This window comes from Dendroctonus ponderosae, unplaced genomic scaffold (genome assembly GCF_020466585.1).
Source record: "Dendroctonus ponderosae isolate FM_Combo_2020 unplaced genomic scaffold, Dpon_F_20191213v2 Dpon_F_20191213_5, whole genome shotgun sequence".
In the NCBI taxonomy this organism is placed as follows: domain Eukaryota; kingdom Metazoa; phylum Arthropoda; class Insecta; order Coleoptera; family Curculionidae; genus Dendroctonus; species Dendroctonus ponderosae.
In genome coordinates, this window is record NW_026018715.1 from 4,931,617 (window position 1) to 4,952,453 (window position 20,837).

Sequence of the window (20,837 nt, forward strand, 5' to 3'; positions counted from 1 at the left end):
AGCCACTTAAAGTTCTTATTTGATTAGTTTAAATTTGTGGACACCCTGTATAAAATGGTAATTTTATTATCATTGGCATATAAAATATGATTTCTTGTTACACTACACTACGAATTACGTTTACATAAATAATTTTAAAGTATTTGACACATGAAAATAATATTAGATTTTGATAAAATTCGAATTATAAAAAAAAAACCTTTATATTTAGCTCAGAAAATCCAAAAATGCATTAATATATAGGGTATTTCATTTAGAAAAACACAACTTTGATACTTTTAGGGCTGTTGGGACACTCTGTACATTACAAAAATATTTTTAAAATGTGCACCCGATAGGCATCTGTGGATGCATCAAATAATACTTTGCAAAAAACAAACGGGCTAGCCGCAAACGTCGGTGCCGTATAGTATATGTATATCTTATAAGCGCTAGAAGCTGTCGAGAAAAACCGATACCACCAAAATAAAGATGTATTCTTCTTGCTTTTATTTCGGTAATATCGGCAAAACCTATTAATTTGTGACACGCTGTATCGCGCAAACGGAACGTTTTCAAGCATATCTTAGCTATTAACTATGTCATATTTTTGAACGCAGAATTTCCTGTAACTCTGTATATATGGTGTTTAACCTACCTGGCAAGAGTCTTTTGTTCCTTGAGGAGATCCTGCACAGAAAACTGAAGAGGTTATTGGTATTCCATATAAACTGTAGCTTTTCTCACACGATTTTAAATTTTGGACTGAGACTTGAGCTACTCTTAAAACCCTTGATCCAGTATTTTCAGCAGTGTACGTATCGCCGAATCCAGAAATCATACCATTTATTCCAGGAACTATTAACGCGTCATTGTCCGGCAGCTGTACCGGTTGTATTGTGCTTTTGAATCTGCAAATAATTCAATGTTTGATAAATATCAGCTGGTAAAAACTGCAATTTTTTGGAAAACCAATTACTGTTTTCAATGCTAAACAACGAAGGGGTTCCCATCAAAGCAAGTCCAGTCTGAACTATATAACTGCCTACAAAATGTATCTCTTTTGATCGCCGTTATAAACTTGATTTAAGCACTAATTGTCATGGTTTTTTATTGCAATAAATTAAATAATAAAGAGTTTCATGTACAAACTTTTTACGTTGAAGATAATTCTTCACAATATCTGTATATGAGTTGTGGGTTAGAATGTATTTTAAATATCTCCTTTTCTCCAACCTCCAATTTTTGAACTGTATTGCTAGTACTTAAATGTAATTTTATAAAACATGTATTTCATCTAAATGCAGAACTAGATAAAGGGCATCATTACAATATCAGTCTCTACATTATATGTTTTTTAGAGAAAACAGAATAGAAGAAATATTTATTGCTTTCATGTACACTATCGAGGTTTATGAGATTTAAAAAATAATGAATTTCTTTATGTGGAAATGCTACCTTATGCCCCGTTTCACTCACATATAGATGGTTTTATGAATAATTTAATGTGACTGTAAAAACCGTTAATTTAACAAGCATTATTATCTTTACATTGAATTGGTCCAATTCTCTCTCAAATGCAACTCTGTCGTGGTGGTTTAAAGGAAACCCACCATGGTTTCTTTCTTATTCAAACCACTTGAAAAAACGCCTCACTGAAGCAAGAAATTTTTTTTATATCGATTGCATTTATACACTGCGCCGCAAACTTAACACATAGTTTATGAATTTTTTAATTTCGACTGTGAAAATTTTCCTATCGAACCCAATTCCCCTATCGAAACATCTATTCTTAGGTAAAATTGGAGTTATAAAATAACCAAAAAAAAAATTAACAAATATGTTGTCCAGGGTTTTAAAAAATGTCATCTTTTCTTGGTCAAAGTTTCAAATTTTCTGCGGGCAATGTGAGGGGTAGGCCAGAGAGAAGAACCAAAGTATGCGCTGCTCTAGTTTCATAGCCTCATGATTTCTGAGTTTCTGAGGTCAGTTTATCCGGAGAGATTCGAGAGATTCTTTTTATAAATTTACTTAAACTTTTTTTTGCGAAGAAAATTTGTGTCAAAAATGTTTATTTCATCAATATATTTATTTCTCTCTGTGCAGTCAGTTAAGCTGCTAAAGTTTATTTTAGTATCTGCAAAGCCTTGAATGGCTCAAGATACACGCAGAAGACATCAGGTTATAACACCGTATGGCGTATACCTTCTTTCTGTTTCAAACTGTAACTAAGAAAGCATGCAATTATTTACAATATGTTTATTACATCTAAACATTAAACACCCTGCACGAAATGTTAAATAATTTTTCTTGCTTATCTTATAACTTGAATTTTGTCCCAGATTAGAGCTGTAATTCGTTATAAAAAATGTCCAAATCAGATTACCTACTGATAATATGAGAATAATTTTTACACTCAAAATTAGGAAATATTTAAGTTACGCGTTAAACTTGCGGCGCAGTATAAAATGAATATAAACATGTTGCAATTTCTAATGCGTAAGTTCCTACTGATTCGAAAAAAGCAAAAAACCCGTTCCAATTGTAAATTCAGATTCGGACAAATAGACAGATAGTAAATTCTTATTCGGACGTGCAAAGAGAAACGTATTCTTTAAGAGTATCGAGCTAATAATAAGTAGAAATAATCCAAGTAAATATTAGATTGTTCCAATGTTCGCAGTTTTTGGAAATGTATATGCTAAAATACATTATTATTTCAAACTGCAATATTTTTTTTAATAAGTATCTTTCAATTCCAAAATAATGGTCAATGATATAAAAATGTAATGCAAAATAACCCCAAAAACCAATAGCTTAATAATATTCACAATTTTTTTTTCACAAGCAATTTTTGCTACTATGTATATGGAAGCATATTTCTTTTGAATGTGGCACCAGTCGCAACTATTAGTATCATTTAGAGGAGCCATGAGTAATTCAAGCATTAAACATTTTTCTTTTTTTGCACAATGTCTAACATCTAAATGATCTAAAACTTTAAGCCAGTTAAGTCATAACAAAGCCCATATTTGTGAAAATCCAAACATTTTAAGCCTGATTTCAATTTTTAGAGACTTACTTGACTGGACGTTCCAACTCCAAAATAGCAATATCATATTCATAGAGACGGGTTGTTCGTTTCGGATGAAGCAATACTTTTCGTATATTTACTATCTCTCCTCCACTGTCTTTTAAACTGCTACCTGCTCGAATTCTGTACATTCCTGGAGTATGAAAGCAATGGGCTGCTGATAGAGCATACCTTAAGCCAATTAATGCTCCCCCGCAAATCGATTGCAAATCTTGCCTTAAAAAAAACGGGCCTGTGTTTTACATTATTCAAAACCATTGCAAAAAAGTTCATTACAATACGCTAATCTGGTAAGGGACTCTCATTATATCCACTTGATTTCCGCCAACAATTCGTTCCAAACATGTCGTAAAGGTAACTAAAAAATTTATTGAGTTTCTTTAATCTACTTACAATGATTTAGCAACTGAATCTTAGGTAGATAATGTATAACTCACCTAGTACAACTGGAATTAACAGAACGTGTATCATCGACATTTGCCTATGAAATTGATTAATCAATTATAATCCACATTATTAAAATAAATACATATTCAGGTAGGTTTTACGGTTAAAAACCTCCTCACGTGGTTTGGTGTGGTTGTCGTTCATTGCACATAATAGCTTTAAAGATAACAAGCAGTGCAGTTAATCAGTTATTGTTCTGAAATAGCACGAACATTTTAATTAAAAATAAATACTTTTTTACATCGCCACTGCAATAGTTAATTTGCTGGTAAGCATACGTTTGCTAAATTGAACAGAACGAATCGAGCATGACTAAAGGGAACGAAGTGTTACTTGGAAACAAAATGTGCAGAAGATACTCGGTTACTAAACATATCGAATATTCTACAGAAATTTCAATATTTAAACCTTTAGTTGAAGCTGAACAATAAAATAAGTTTTACCATGATTTTCCTACTTTAGTTATTTAAAAGCAAAGAACTATACGATATTCCCAGAGAAAAATTAAACCATTCCACTTCGGTCTGTCAATTATCAAAAAAAATTGATAATGTGCAGTTATGTACACAAAATGTAGGTGACTAAAAAATAATTGAAAGATAATGAAATAGTCTGAGTAGCTATACGCCACTACTCGGAGGATATCACGACCTGTAGTGTTTGACAAATTTGCTGCTGAGGAGAATACAGTTGCTGAGCTCACTTACCTTTTCCTAGTCGAATTTTCTTGTGTTTCTAGAGGTATCAAGGAGTCAAATGGGTTGACGACCATTTCAAACTAAAAATTAAATTAAAAAGTTAAATGCAATATTCGAAATCTCATACTCATCCTTAAGTACTTACTCTTTCCATGTTTGAAATATTTGGTATCCGTTGTCGTCCTTGATATTGTTGTTGGTTCTGGGTCTAAGCCATTATTTATTTCGCTTTTATCTAATTGTCTTATAGAGTTTCCTGGTGTTGTTCCTTCCAACTGCTTCCACTTCCTCCAGCTCCTGATAATGTTTTGCGCTTTGGTTTCTTAGTAGTTTATTAACTTCTCTTCTCAGTTGTCTGAATTTATTGTTGTTGTCGTTCGAGAAACCTCAAACAATCTAAATCCCTTGAACGGCACGTCGGCACATTACGGCTTAAATGGAGAAGAAATCGAACCACCGAGGTTTCCGGTCGACGTAGCACCGTAAGAATTAAATTTCGCTCCCGTTTTGTTCTCTCGGAAATAGTTGCTTACAAATTTCATTCTTGTTTTGTACAATAAAATAAGTGTCTTTGGCACGAACCAAAGTGGTCCTTCAAATATATATATTTTGTATTAGAAATTTTGTTTGTTCATTCAACCGACCATAAAGCGTCCAGTGCGCCTGTGGAGACAAATAAATTTAATACAGTCCACTAAAGTTGCTCCATCTGATTGGGCACTTCACCGTCCCCAAACATTGTCGTCAGTAAGATCCTGCGTCATTACTAGTCTTGTAGTATTTCCTTCCTTATGTACGTTCCGGATCGTACCAGTGGTTTCTATTTTTGTTTCTTGGCTTTACCCCTACAGTCACACTTGGCCCCTATGATTGCTTCGGATAGTGATTTCCATCTCGTGTCGATGTCATCTGTATTTGCAAATTGTTGGCTTCTATCTCCGCCTGAAAACGCCTTTTGATTTCTTCGTTTTCGAATTTCGCTGTACCCACGGTTAGTCTTGTTTGGACTGCCTATTTTTTAAACCTGATATCCTGATTCTCATTTTTGCCCTACAATAACTTCTTACATCCAGGACGTTGCTTCCATGCCTTCAATCAATCACGACGCAATCAGCAAGTGTTTGCCCATTTTCATTTGAGAATGTGTAGGCTTTTTGTAGCCATGTGGGACCTTACTGCCGCTACTCTTCCTAGCTTTGCGTTAAAATCGCCTAATGTATGTTGAATATCCTGTTCAGATGGTGTTCCGATTTTACTCTCCAGGGTGCCATAGAATGCGTCTGTCACAACTCGTTCTTGTCTTCGTTCGGTGCATGTACAGACAGTAAGGAGTAGTTATAGACTGATTCTTTCATCTTTGGGAAGCACAATTGTTCGTTAAAAGTGCCCAAAATATAAAAATTTGTGGGCAATTTCGACGGCGCTCTTGAAGGACTGAACAACTTTAAGCCAGAGCATACACTTCTGTAGGTTATTACAAGTTTTTGCGTAGCTACATTTTGTTAATGCTTCAAGCAACAAGAAGCTATTTCTTCGGTATTTCTGAATGCAATAGTTTTGTTTCATGCGTACAAATTCACCTCATTATCACGAAAATTATGGAATCCTGCACATAAAACATCAAATTTCAATCAAATCAAAACAATCAACAGGAAATATTGGAATTAGCGCACAGAATTAAGAACAAACATAGTAGTGGTGACGATGAATTGCCCACAAGTCTTATGCGTCATATCATTCCGGCTATAACCCAGGTAATTTGCTTTGTCATAAATAACTCACTGAGAGAAGGAGTGTTTCCTGAATCTCTTAAAGTTGTCTGCAATTAGACCATGTTATAAGAATAAAGGCGATTCCGGCTTTCTCAAAGTTATTTGAAGTTGTCATGTCCAAAGGGTTAATGAATTTTATGATGGAGTCTGATATTCTTTCGCGAAACCAACATGGGTACATGAAGGGACGATCCAGTCAAACGGCGATCGTTCAGTTCACAGACGCAATTTTGAGACATCTGGAGGCCGGCGACATGGCTCTAGGAATATTCTTGGATGTTTAAAAGGCATTTGACTGTCTGAATCGAAATTCACTGCTGAAAAAACTAGAAATTTATGGGATCAAGGGGCGCGCTCTTGAGTGGTTTCGCTCATATTTAAGTAAGAGAACCCAAAGGGTGATTATACGCCAGGACGGTATGTCCTACAAATCAAAAATTTCGCAAAGCACAGTAGGTGTGCCACAGGGGAGTATGCTCGGACCTATTTTGTTTATAGTCTTTATGAATGACATTAACAACGAATGTCTTACCCCAAATTTTCTGCTAACGGAGTATGCAGATGATACAAGCCTGCTAGTAGGAGGAAAACAATCCCTAAACTMGTGKGWAATGCCACTACTTTGTTTACATCAGCAGAAAGATGGTTTGGAAAAAATATGTTATGCTTAAATAAAGAAAAAACAAACACATTTCTGTTTAGAACCAAATTAAATAAAAATCAGAAACCAGACACCATTGTTGTTGAAGGGGTATAAATTGCAGTAGGTAGTAGCACAAAGTTTTTGCGGATTTATATTGATGAATTTTTAGACTGGTCTTGCCATATTGATTACCTTAGTAAGAAACTAAATAAAATATGTTCTTGTATCCGAAATGTTTCAAGATACCTGAATGAAACGGCACGCAAGGCCTGGTATTTCGCAAACTTTGAAGGAATACTTAGGCAGGGAATATTTTTTTGGGCGAGTAGCTCGAGGGCTCGAAATATATTTACAGTACAAAAACGTATACTAAGGACTATCTACGGAATGTCTCCTTTGCAGTCTTGTCAAGGCGTTTTTAAATCAAAAGGTGTTTTAACCGTGTACGGTCTGTACATTTTTGAGGCAATATTATGTGTTTTTAAGAGTATATATTTACACGATAACAACGTTAACCAAGATCATAACACCCGCACGGGAAACATTTTGTATCCAACACACAGACTAACACTGTCTGAAAAGAGTCCGTACTATATGGGTATAAAATTCTTTAATAAACTAGAAAACAACATAAACATAAACATAAAAAAGTAAGAATTGAAAAATTGTTTAAGAATAAATTAAAACAGATATTAATTGAGTTAGAGCCTTATAGTATTAGAGACTATTTAAATATGTAGTAAATAAGAATGTAATTTGAAATAAAGAAATAAATTTAAAAAAATTTAAAAAAATTAAGAAAAAACATAGGTACCTACATATTTCGTCTATAAAGTGCAATGAAGACACGGACAATTTTGGGTAAAATTTTATAGATTAATTTGAAGGTTTATTTTTAAAAACAATTTATTTCCAAATTAATAGAAACAATAGATTTTAGTTGTAACCGAACATTAACTATGACTTATGACTCGTATATCTTAAGACTGTCCTTAGACTTACTAAGATTGACTGTAGACTATCTGAGACTGAATTCTCGATCCTAGCAGAAACGATACTTATTCTATAAGTATCGTTTCTGCTAGGATCGGTCTTATTTTATAAGAATAGTCGACATAAGTGGCCATATAATTGTAGGATAATGCTTTCTGCATATCAAAAGTAAAAGCGAAATATCTGATCTGCTTGCGTACTTTTTTCTTGGTAATTTAGGGTTCTTTATGTGTAGGTACATTATATTCTTCTGTGGGGCTTGTGAGTTCAACATTGCTACATGATGTCTATATTTTAAAATTTAGCAAATTATATTTTAAAGTCACTTTCTGCAATATTTTTTCTAATAGGCAGTGTGCACTACACTTTTCTACATATAGATTGTGCATTTGCTTGACGTTTAACTCAGATTCGGTTTAATTAGATCATGTATAATGGCTTTCATACTGAGAAAAGCTCTGGATATTCTCTAAAGGAGAATCGCTTAGGTTAGAATTTGAAATATTTCTGGGCGTACATATCTTAGCATCAGGACATGCTTTTCTATTCTAGAATTCGTATATATTAAAACACGTTCTAATTGTCTTATTCGTGTTTTCGAAGTATTAAGTATATAACAAAAACGTTTTTACAAACCCAAATGTTTCCAGTCTGAACAGATAAACTATAATTTTATACACATTTGCTTTGTGCTCCTTTAGAATTTATTTGGCATCTCTTTTTTATAGTACACCCCAGTTTAAGAAAAGTACATTTTCATGGTAAAAATCGGCCAGGTTCCAAAATATGTTTGTCAACAATTTGTTGTAGTCAGTTTCACTAACAAAAGTTCTACAATTTTCTAAACAACCGTACTCTACATTTTCTAAATTTTCGGCTGGAGCTATTTTACCTGTATTTGTGTAATCTTTCTGACCACGACTCTCATATCTCGAACGAGAACAATAATATAAATACTCAAAAGAAAAGAAAATTTGAGCGAAATAGTAAGCAAAAATACAGCCAATTAATAAGTATAAAGTGCGGTTGTTGTAAATTTTAGAACTCTTGTGAGTGAAACTAAGCAGACAAAAATTCGAAATTTTGGAAACCTGGCAGATGTTAAAAAGCAAAATGTTAGGCATGATTTGTTGGGTGCTGTTGACGGGGCACAAACAAATCACTCTATAACGGTGTATCACAAACACTTGTGTCTTTTGTGATTTTTTTTTGGTACAGAAAGTAAATGGCTCAGGAGACCAATACAGCTTGAAAGTAAAAATATGTTTGCCTCTATGATTTATTATTCATACATATTTCCTAAGTTCTTAAAAATAATAAATAAATAAAATAATAAAATTGTTATAAGCAATACTAAAAAATAGGTTTATTGAACAATAAGTTCCGGACTTTTTGTGCGCTGTTTTAATATTTTTACATAATTTTGATACTTTTACATTACAAAGCAGTATAGAAACGAAAAAACCTTGGAAAATTTATTGCAAATCTATGTATTACCAGAAAAATGTTAACATATGTTTTTCTACTGAAGTAAAACTCAAAGGATCTGTATTAATTCAGCAACATTGGAAAGCTTTTATCACTGGAGATTTGAATATTTATTCTGGAAACGGTTTCGATAAATTTTTCTTTCGTTTTTTGTTCTTCAAATTAGGATAAAGCCGTCCGATACCCAATTTGAATTCGTCTCCAGACCTCGAATCAGCCACTGTTCAACTCAATATTCATAAATCTTTGGGCTTTTGCAGGCATTTTAGTGTTTCCTGGCCTCTTCATTAATAATTAAGCACATCTAGCTGTTGCGCAACTTTTCCAATGGTCTGATAAGCAGCCCGTAACTTTATTTTGAAGAAATTTGGTACTTTTGCAGTATGTTATATTCAGATTGCAGAGTCAAGTCAGTCACATCATTATTCTTTAGTTGCTTCATAAAAATATATTTCTAAATTATTAAAAGCCTTCCTAAATATTGGAAAACTAGGGATTTTAACATAACAAAGTTTTATGAAAATCGAACAAAATAATGATCTGGACCTCGCAACAAACTCAAATTACATATTTTGACGGTCTCAATGGTGACAATAAAGCGATTGTAGACGGGCTAAATCTATGCCTAATTTATAAACTCCGTCAATCTAGAAATACGTCAAACCGAAAATGTTTGCTCCCTTTAACTGTCGGTTTTAATTTAACATAAAAGTGTACTGCGTATTTGATTGGATATGTTTACCTTTCACTGAGAGAAAAATTGAAATCGAACAGCAAAGTTAAGCCATGACTCACTCACACATGAAAGGGACGAACAAGCAAACAATTATATCATCATGTTAGTACTAACGCCTGGTGTGTTTGGAACGTGAAAAAAAAACACAAAATCGCATGAAGCGATTGAAAGGAATATTGAAAATTCAGTTTGCTGGTAGTGTTCATAGCTGGATACCAGTTTGCAAATTCTGCTATTGAAATATTACCATTTTGGGCCATAAAAGTAACGTTGAAGGGTTGGTGGGTTTATCCAAAGTGAGTGTTTGTTGTGTGTGTATGTGTGAGATGTGAGGGTAACTTGTAGGTGCATCGCAACTATGCCGATACTGGCTGGGATGGTTGAAGATGAGGGCCAGCTTTTTGATTGCTGGTAAGAAGAAAATCTGGATTGAACTGCCTGTTTCCTTATTATTTCCTATTTGATAAGTTTTACGGCTTCATTACGTTTCACTTTTTTACTTTGCTAATCTGAAGCAACTGATGATTTTCTGTTAGACTAACGAATCTTTCCGTTTTGTTTTCAGGTCGCACGATGCAGATTTCGGTAAGTTTGGCATTATTTGCCCATGATTGCCATGTAGAATGGTTTAGCCCCATATTGTACTTTGTTATTATTTTGGTGCATGTAATATTTATTCGGCGAGAAACGACGACGAACCTCCGGGGTTTCTGGATTCTGGGTTGAGTTCAGTAATTTCACTGAACTTCATTTGCGGCTATGGCTATAGTATATGTACTATGCCATAAAGATATACCGTTCTGCTACTTCGGTCCTTTTTTGTGTTTTAAAAAATTATCTGAATTTTTCTTCTTCTCCGAATTCTAAACTTATTGGTGTTTTTCTTCTGTGAAATACACCCGAAATTAAACGGTTCTTGTATTCCCGATAGGGATAGTTCGAGTTTTAAAATTTTAGGTCTTTTTAACTCAGTTTTGCAACATTAAATGGTTAAGTTTTCCGCAGTAGTAAAAATAGAGTAATCATTGTTGCGAACATGTTGTTGTTCCTTTGCTTGCCTTCAAACTAAAGTCAATTATTAGTGTTTTTTTCTGCTGTAAGTTAAACTTTTTACTGCTTTCAAAAGTGGACATTACCCAGAATCCAGATTTATTACTTGTGTATCACTTTGTGATGGTCTAGCGAATAGAGCCTTAAGAGGCTGCAAGAGAGCCTGGCTTTCGATTTCGAGCTGTTTTCCAAAGTTTACACTTTAAACAACTGATTTTGGCCAAACTATCCGTGCTAGGGAATTTTATCGGTCAGGATCCAACCGACTATTCCAGTTTTGTTTGCCGTTCAGCGCTCTTCAAGCTGTAATTGGTCCAGATCAAGCTTATAAAGAAACTTGCTGTTATTCTTATAAATTTAAGCCTTTAAATGGAGTTCAGTTTTTTGAGAAAAAGTCGAAATTTTAGAGAATTTTAGTGGTCTGGATCCGAACGGCTATTTAATTTGTAGTAGTAGATGGCAATCAGGGTTGTAGACTTTATTTGCAACATTTATGCTGCTAGTATGTACGTACAATTTTGCGGAGTTTGTATTACGGTTTTTGCTAAATTTACCTTGCGATTTTTGTTGAATTGTTATTGCGGATTGAGCGGATTTTACCAAGTGGCTTTTTGGAAACGGCAGTGTCCTCTTTTGTATGATGCTAAGTAAATTTATCAAATATTTACTTTACTACAAAGGTATGTACTAATTTTTTCTGTAGAGTCACACTATTTATATTTTATTTTAACATTTTGTTACTTATTTCCCTAACATAAATATTATGTCAGGGAAAACAGATCTTCAAAACGTTTCTTCTACTAGCAACAGCTGTACTTACAACAGCTTACTGCTCTTTGCAGCTCTGAACTTTATATATTTTTTTTATTTCTATATTTTTTATATATATTCTAGGATATTTCTTGTCTTTTTCACATATATTGTCGTTTCTAAGAATGTTATGAAATAGTCAAAATTAATTTCTGAAGTATCTTTAATATTTAAATAAGGTGTTTCCTTCCACCTTAAATTAATCATCTCATATTGAATCTATTACTTATTTAGTTAATATACTAATTTTTCTAGTACACAAAGTCACTTTTTAATGTCTTTATTTACTAATTAAAGTTTTCCTACAGCTTTGCAAGGGTCGCGTGATCTTTGTGTCGTGTCAATCGCGTTCTTAAATCCGAAATTCCGAAGACAAGTGCGGTAGTTGAAGTTTTCAAATCGAAGTGAATTTTCATTGTCTGTTCAAATGCCAAGTGGACTTTTTGAGAGAGAATCAATGGGCAGAAAATGGAGGATGGGGCCCCAGCTTGCATAAATCTGGTAAGAATGATTTCTAATCTACAAATCCTTCAGTTCTAACTGTGGTTTTATGGACTTTACATTTCTTATTTTTTGCTTTTCTGATTTCTAATAACATCGTTTTTGACAGATTTTCTGCTATACTAAACAGATTTTCATTTTTATTTCCAGATGTCACGATGCAGCTTTTGGTAAGTTTGGCATTACTTTGCCCCTGGTTGCCATATAGCTGTAGAACTTTTTAGTTCCATATTATTGACCTGTATTTTATTACATTGTTGCATTTAATATTTCTTCGACGAAGAAGGACGAGGGAGCTTCTGGGTTCTGGATTTGGTTCTTTAATTTTCAAAATTTCAGTTGTCTAAAATTCATTTACAGTCAGATATTGCACGTTAAATAATGAGTTTTTCAACCGTATACTTTTTGTATGAAATCTAAAACTTACAATTTAAATTGAAAATTTGAGTTGTTCTGCTGTGAACTACGTTTTTGAGTGTCACAAGATAATTCGCGTCTTTTGTACATTTGGTGTTTTTTGAATTGTATTCAATTATTTGCCTGTTAATAGGGAGCGTTATATTTTCCAAATTTTCAGTGCTTTCAACTCCGTTTATCAACATAAAATAGCCAGGTTATCCGCAGTAGACTGTTTTCACTAAACCTTTACACATTTTATGTAAACTAAGGGTGTTCTATTGTGAGCCTCCTCACTCCTTGAATTTTCTTTACATCAAGATATAAAAATTAATGTTTTTTCTATAACATATATAATCAACAAGTAAATGTATCAACTATAGATGTTTTTCTGCAGTAAATAAAAATTTTGTTGCCTTCAAATGTAAAAAATCCCAGAATCCAGATCAAATAACCTAAAGGTACGTGGAACTTTTTTGATCTTTTGTGATGGTCTTGTGGACCATGACCATCATGGCGTTGAGTTTTTTGAAGAAAAAATTAACTTTCCGGGAAGCTCATCGGTATGGATCCGGACGACTATTTATTTGATAGTAGTAGATGGCAACCAGGGTTGTAGTTTCTATTTTGCAATATTTATACCGCTCGCATTTGCAGCTTTCGGAATTTTATGTGAGGGCGTTTTTGGAGTTTCTATTGTGGTTTTCACCAAATTCTTATTGCGGTTTGTGTCGATTTTATGGCGCATTAACTAGTCACATTTTTATAGTAGACTGTTCTTATACGTGAGCGTAGCTTTTGACAACTGCAGGATTTATTATCTTCAAAGTATATTTGTTTCATTTATTAGTATTTTATCAGTTGGGATTGTCTAGCTGTTCAAATTTCAATTTCTATTACTCAGTTTTTCCAATAATGTCTTGAAATGTAATCTTCAGCATTGGTTTTCTGATTCTATAGTGGGCGATTCTTATACGAGCATTTACAATTGAAATAAAAATATCCGTCGTAAATTACACGTCTTTGTATTATTGTATTGGTCATTTTCGTGTGCAAATTACACAGTAAATTAACACAGTGTTCTTGTTCTATGTCTCTCTCATTTTTCACTCAGTTCTTCAGCATTATCTTCACCATAGGTTTCCTATAGCAGATTAATAGAAAAAAGTTAAATATACTTTTACAACTTACTAAAAAATAAGGTAATTTGAGCTTCTATTAATGTTTTCTCTAAATATTTTATTGTAACACAATTATTAAAAACCATTAAACGATTTGAAATAAAACGTGTTTGATAAACTATCATACAGATTGAAGTAAATGTTATTCTTGCGTTATTTGGCTTTCAATTTCTTTTTATTTACATTTTATGATTGATTTTGCACCTTCATTTATACCGCCTAAATAAAAAAAAAACGAAATATTAAGCAATTTGTATTTAAACGTTTCGATAAACTACACTAGAATAATATCTAATACATTACTACATACATTAGTTATACGTGGCATGCTCTTAATATCATCATTTCGTTGCAATGATCAATTGATTTAATTTCCTCCAGGCAAGTCAGATCAATATATGGAGCTTCTGATGCCTTCAGTGATTTGAACTTTTCTACTTCTACATTGCCATTTTCCGATAAGAGTCCCATCTCACTAAATAACATTGCTTTACATTATTTAATATCGTACATGCTGATACATCTGTACAAATTTGGACACATAAACCTACATTTTTAGACTGTTGGACGGTTTAACGTTTTCGTAGTTTGTTTGATTTATATTGTTTTGGAAAATTCAGATTGATATTTTACTTGGTGTATTATTAATTGTCGTTCATTTTAATCAAAAAGGTTTTCTTTACTTACAATACGCAGCTTAGCATTTATCACACAGTCATTTTAGGAGTTATATTTCGATTTATGGCTTAAGAGCATTCGGTGTCGAAGTTGGAAGGTACCTTGACAGTATATTCTTTCGATTTTCTATTAGATAGGGGATTTTAATTAGTTCGCGATTTTCGACTCTCGTAATCACTTTATTATAAAATCGACTGTCCAAAAAACACATCTTTGTTGTGCAATAGACTAGTTACCATATAATTTCCCATGTTTTGTTGAGTATTAAAACAGGACCGTATTAGTTTTTTTTCATTCTTTACTGTTTGATGGTGGAAAGTGATATAATCAATAAATATAATCGGCTTCAAATATCTGTCGAATTTCAAGTATTGTATCAAACATCCTGTTTTTTTTATATTACAGTTTAACCCCCGGCAAAACAAGGCGTTCACGCGCCTCTGTTTATGAGAAATTTTATTTCCGCTAGTTTCTTTCCGCTACTACTTTCTTTCTAGAAATACATGTTTTATCTGGGTGATTACATAATAATCCTAACAAAAATGTTTCATTTAGGCCATCGTGTATCATACATGTGAGATTATATGTATGCGAACGATCATTTGATATAAAAAAAAAATCTTCCAATTAGTCGTACACCTTGTTCAGAATGAACCATTTGGATGATTTTTTATTATTGACGATGATTAATTCACACTTGTTCCATTACCAAAATACAGAAAAGTCCAGTTTTAATTGTGAACTGAAGAATTACACTGTACGAACATTATGGTCGTGAGTCACAGAAAAGAAAATTGCAAGTAATTTAAAAGTTCAGTTATTTTATCAAACAGTGAATGCGAAATCTTTAAATATTTCGCAAATGTACGTTCAAAATTTAATAAAACTTAAGTATTCGGATTGCCTGTATAAGTCTCCATAAAAAAATATTTCGGATTAAGTAGCAGAACGACACTTTTAGTAATCTTTTAAATTAAGTAGGCAGCGCGATAAACCACTGAAGCGGGCCTATAATTTTTTGAACTTTGCTCTGCAATTTTACATTTTCTCAAATTTTATCAAAAAAGGTCCACATTTTCTATATTATACCTTATTGAAACTTACCTTTATTTTTTTGTGTAGAATTCAATACCGTAAACATATATAGGCTGCCCCATTATGAAAAGTTTTATATTTTTAGGGCACTCTGTATACTTGAAACTGATTTAAGTGTATCGCTTAAAATTTTACCAAAAATTGGATTACTGATCATTTTTCTGTGAAATTAAGTTTCAAACAACGCGGACCACTCTGTACATCTGAAGTCATCCGAATTTTTCAAATATCCCTGAAACTCAGAAACGGTCTGGAAGCATTGCGTCGGAAGTACAAAATTTCCGTTTTTATTTTTAAAAATATTTCAGAAAATTATACAGATATAGACTAGAATTTTGTTGTAAATTAAAAGGTCGATAATCGCTATTAGTTCATAAAAACTGTTGAATTTTAGTTTAATCCGCGGTATCTCAATGATCACATAAAAGAGAACATAGCGGAAAAAAACCGAAAATGTCCAATCATTTTTAACGCCATTAACAATATCGTTGTACATTATTAAAGTGGAAATAAGTCATTGTCTGAAAAAAACAAGTTCAGGTTAGGCCTAAAAAACGTAGGACAGTTTAATATAATATTTTTTTTAAGCGATACATCTTAAAGGGAAAATGGAAGACGTCCCTAAGCTTAAGGCTAAGAAAGATTTAGAATGCAATAAAAATCTTGAAAAGGAAAAGGCAAATAACTTTCTTTTGCAAAATGTATGTTTTACATAAGGGGTAAGAACATCATTGATTACGACTAAAAAGCGCCTCTTGGGTAAAAATGAAACATTTAACGAGGTTTTAATAAAGGAGTACAGAGTTTTTCTGATACTCTTATGACGCTTTGGAAGCAATTTCTTCAACAGCCAAATTTCACAGATAAAACGTTTAAAAGCAAAAGTTTATTTTAAATACTCTTATGAATTTAAAGTTATGTAATAAAAAAGGCAAGTTTCACAAAAAGTTAGAATTGTGGGTTTTCAAATCTTGATTTCATTCAATCTAAACAAAACCTTGTTACCTTAAAACTACCACCTTATAAGACAATTAAAAACGAATTTGAAAACATATTCTGGGAACTACTTAAATTATATACTTACGTAAAAATGCAATGTACATAACAACTTTCCACGTCTATTAACTGTTTTTCTGGGTTTGCCAGCAAATTTTCGACCATTTCTATTGAGACTCCTGAGTCGTCGATACAAAAATCCCGTATTTTGTTATTAACGTTTGGAACATACGCCTATAATTGAAAATACAGAATAGAAAGAAATCTTCCAGTTGTTTAAAATTTGCTCTACTTACGTTGGTCATCATGACCAAACCAACAAGCAGTAATATTGTAGGCCCCATTTTCACAATCAACTGACAATTGAATACCACTACGCGGTTTATATCACATGCTATCATAAATTGTAGGCAATTTATATAATTAGGGAAAAATTAGTCTTCCAATTTCCAGTTCAATTTAAAATATTTAATGAAATTGTTCGGATTGCATGCAATAAGATAACAGTTTTATTCGAAACACAATAAAACCGTTTCTTTCAATAATAAGAGAATTAGCTTTTGGAGCACGTTTTTCTCAAAATATTGCAAAATTAATATACAGTTCACAATTTTAAAGTCAAGAGTATAGCATATTTCATAAGTTTTTTAGCATGTGAAATCCATTTTAAACTTTCTAGGAACTAGAAGTATATCAGGACAAATAAAAACAGAATCGTGTTTTATATTTTATTAACAAAATGAGTAAACTTTACAATAAAAAAAACTATCTTTCAGAGGATTAAAATGTCGGACTAAATATTTTTCTATTCTAATTATTTTAAAGCATAGGAATGTAAAACCCTATTATAAAAATGTAATTATTAAGAAGATATGTAAATTTTGTGTTTAATTTCGTGTAAATAAGACAAAGTTATTTATAATCATTTTTCACAAACACGGTTTATGTATGGTGATTATAGATTCAATTTAAACCTTAAATATTCACTGCAATCTGCTAATAGTAATATATAATTATGTTCTGAATGTGAATTGTGTCCTTAATATTTCAAATTTATATAAAATAGATTTTTACGGTATAATCTCCACGGAAGATAATTATTGGATCAAAACTTTGATGTTCCTCAGAAAGCTTTTAAAAATTAACTATGAATTCTGCTTATAAAAAGAATTTGCTTTTCCTGACAAGATTCGAAAAGCTTTGTATATAATTGTAAATATATGTAACATAAGAAATATCATTTATAGCAAAGCAATTTAAAAATAAATCAAATGTATTGTGATTGAGTTAAAATGTGTTTTATTTCAGCATATATTCATGTTGGCAGTAAAAGGAAAATGACAGAGTAGTAACTCTTGCGAAATTTAAGCAGAGAAGTTAGAAAGCAAAAAACGTTCTACATTTCCGAATTGATTGCATCAATAAAAAAACGGATTATAAATAAAAATATTTAATCAGTTTTATTTATGCAAATAAAAATATTATAATTTATCTCTGTACATGTTTTCCAGTTTTATATTAGGAAGATTTGTCTATATTTCTGAAAAATATATGAAATAGATATATAATTTTAAAGGAAGAGAAGAAACATCATATGACTAACTCAATCCGGAAACACATTGTGTATATTACATGAATTCTTCCTGAGCTGTACATGCAGTTCCTTTCCTCATTGAGGAAAAGGGGGCTAACAAATTATTTTTAGAGAACTCTCAAAATAAAACAGGAAAATAAAGAATAATGTTTTGAATTTTAATATGCGATAACAACTATTTTTCTCTAAACGTGCATAATTTTACCCTAAAAATGACATATAAAAGTTTTATAAAAGTCTTAGAAATGTGAATATTGAAATATAAATATATTATATTTACAATAAGAGTAAATTTCATTATTGCATGCTTTTTGTGCGTGGCGTAAACAGTTTTGCAAAATCGAAAAAGATGTATAAAAATATGTACTACTTATATTAGAATAAATTCAAAGGAAAATATAGTCGACTCAGACTTTCATTGTATATACCATTCGTGTCATTTACCGTGAAAGTATGTAAATATTAAGGAAAAATTAACTTCACTGGCTGAAAAAAGACTATACATTCTCTCTATAACAAATTAAAAGCACTTTGCAGCCAATTTGTGTACTTACAGAAGAACGACGTTATCGACTAGGTTTGCACTATAGCTATTTTTATAATAAAAAAATAGATAATTATTTTTCTATCGAAAGCCTTGCGCATTAAAGTGATTATAAAAATAACATGAGAGGTCAATACAACGCAGAAAGCATAGGAAACAATGAGAAAAACATGTGTATATCAGATCAATTAATTTTTAATATTTCAATGTAGAATGTAGTACTTTTATTGACTGGTGGAACATATTTCGTTCCTTCTGTTTATTCACTAGTATTAAAACCCATCAAAAGGAAAGAGGTAGTTATCCAATTTGTAAATATATCAGCCTAAACAAATAAGACCGATTATTATCACAATATATTAATTTATTCGCATAAAATTTGGAACAGTTATAAAAATAATTAGTATCTAAAAAGGCACGGAAAGTCTTAAATTTAAACCTAGTCTCACATTTTCAGACAAAGTATTTACATATTATGTTGATACTCATCTTGTTACGGCTAGTAAAAGGAATGTCCAAGTGTTATTTGTCCTTTAAACTTACATAAAAATATAGAAATGCTTACAAAATATGTTACTGTCCTGAAATATCCAAAATAGTAAAACAAGCTGAAAAATAACTTGCAATTTAAGTTTACTGCAACAACTTTACTAACATATAAAAAGTGACAAAAATGGTTTGTTTAAATAGCAAACTCACATTCATGTTCAACTTTTTATCTATCGTTTGCTAAAGTTGGGCAGCTAGAAAACGAACTAAAACCATGTTTCTTTCCGAACATCTGTTTTGAATTATCCTAAGACAGCAAAAGAAATTGGAATTCGAGTATGTCTATAACTAATTATCAAAGCACAGAAAAAAATCGGCATCAACATAATATGAAATATGTAAACAGTCCTGGTAAGCACAAGGCAAAACTACTACCACATTGAAACATAACTTAACATCAGTAAATTGTCCGTATAAAACTGTACATGTTGGTTAATAGTTAATAATTCGAATACAATATTAAATCTCTATTTCATCCATGGTTTTGGACAGTCTATTGTTATCAATCTTTCTTCGTTGACTTCTCCTGACTGCGTCCGCTCTTCTATATGGTTCACTTTTCAAGCCCAGCAAAATGTCCTCAAGTGCTCCGTTATAGACTTCATCCTGCTGTAGGATTTTCTTCTCATGAACCATTCGATTTTTTGTTTTAAGTTCGTTTATCACAGCGTCCTGTCAAGAAATATAAAAACCAGCATAGAATGTTTAAATTATCAGTTACAATATTACATAACAAATAAAAAATAAATTGAAAGTAATTTGTAAACCCCAGTTAAATTGCAAGTGTGATTTTAAGGGCATACATAACATAACAACCGTAATAGATTTATTACTGGATATTTAAAAATGTAAATATTTTGTTTTGTTGGGGACCTGAAAATTATTAATTTATACATGCATTTTCAGAATCAGCAAATAAAATGTGCATTGAAAATCAAAAAATGCATCTACTTTATAAATAAGAACTGTCATAGCAAAGCGCGTTTTAAGTGTTTCTGTTGCTAAAATAATTATTCAGATAATTTTTTTACCTATTTCTCTAAAAGTATAGAATTCCATGCTGTTTGTACTATACAATTGAAAATCTCCTGATATTAATCGCGCATTTAATAATCACTTGATCCTCGTTTATGGTATACTACAGCTCTAAACAGCAGCTCGCATTTATGCAATTAGAAAGCGCAAGGAAGTTACTATAAATGTATAAGTCTAAGGCCTAATTGTCGTGCATTAAGTAATAAAAATATTTTAAATGGCCTTGTAATTTAAACTGATCACCTTTTCGAGCTTTTAGGCCGTTGTGGAAAATAACAACTTCCTGACGTCTCGGAAGTACGAATCGTTTGCAACCTCAGAGGAGTTTCGGTCGAAAGCTTACGACCATCAGTCCAGTGTGAGCTTTCGAGCGAAACACCTCTGAGAATGCCCCCCACTAGCGCTTGCGAAACGTTGGTCAGAAATTATTTTCCACGACGGTCTAAAAGCCCCAACAAAGTCAAAAGTGAATCTTTTGAGCTTTGTAATTTATTTTTGATTATGTTGGTTTTACATTGACGGGTACATCGTCCAAAAGCAAGGAATTTATTTTTTGAA

The 20,837-nt window shown here is 32.1% G+C and overlaps 3 protein-coding genes across 4 annotated transcripts in view; all 3 read right to left on the reverse strand.

Moving 5' to 3' along the window:
- Positions 1–3,795, reverse strand: part of LOC109541317 (trypsin-1) — a 7,479-nt gene extending 3,684 nt beyond the window's left edge. Inside the window, exons 1-4 of the mRNA XM_019910145.2 lie at positions 3,511–3,795; positions 3,350–3,431; positions 3,062–3,289; positions 638–890 (exon numbers count right to left, since the gene is read on the reverse strand). Coding sequence (XP_019765704.2) covers positions 638–890; positions 3,062–3,289; positions 3,350–3,431; positions 3,511–3,550 — 603 coding nt within the window. The 5' untranslated portion in view covers positions 3,551–3,795. The remainder of the gene's footprint in view (positions 1–637; positions 891–3,061; positions 3,290–3,349; positions 3,432–3,510) is intronic.
- A 9,821-nt stretch (positions 3,796–13,616) lies between these two features.
- Positions 13,617–16,942, reverse strand: LOC109541318. 2 transcript variants are annotated; one of them, XM_048666439.1, is made up of 4 exons: positions 16,854–16,942; positions 16,646–16,791; positions 14,099–14,263; positions 13,617–13,751 (listed from the first exon to the last, which is right to left on the reverse strand). In XM_048666439.1, exons 1-3 carry the CDS (start codon positions 16,899–16,901, stop codon positions 14,104–14,106), a joined length of 354 nt encoding a protein of 117 aa, XP_048522396.1. In that variant the 5' UTR covers positions 16,902–16,942; the 3' UTR covers positions 13,617–13,751; positions 14,099–14,103. The 2 variants fall into 2 exon arrangements, with proteins under 2 accessions (XP_048522396.1, XP_019765705.2); XM_019910146.2 differs by lacking the exon at positions 13,617–13,751 and having other exon boundaries at positions 14,026–14,263.
- Positions 16,943–19,041: 2,099 nt separating this feature from the next.
- The window catches only part of LOC109541313 (formin-like protein), a 33,850-nt gene continuing 32,054 nt past the window's right edge, over positions 19,042–20,837 (reverse strand). Inside the window, exon 18 of the mRNA XM_019910140.2 lies at positions 19,042–19,916. Coding sequence (XP_019765699.2) covers positions 19,704–19,916 — 213 coding nt within the window. The 3' untranslated portion in view covers positions 19,042–19,703. The remainder of the gene's footprint in view (positions 19,917–20,837) is intronic.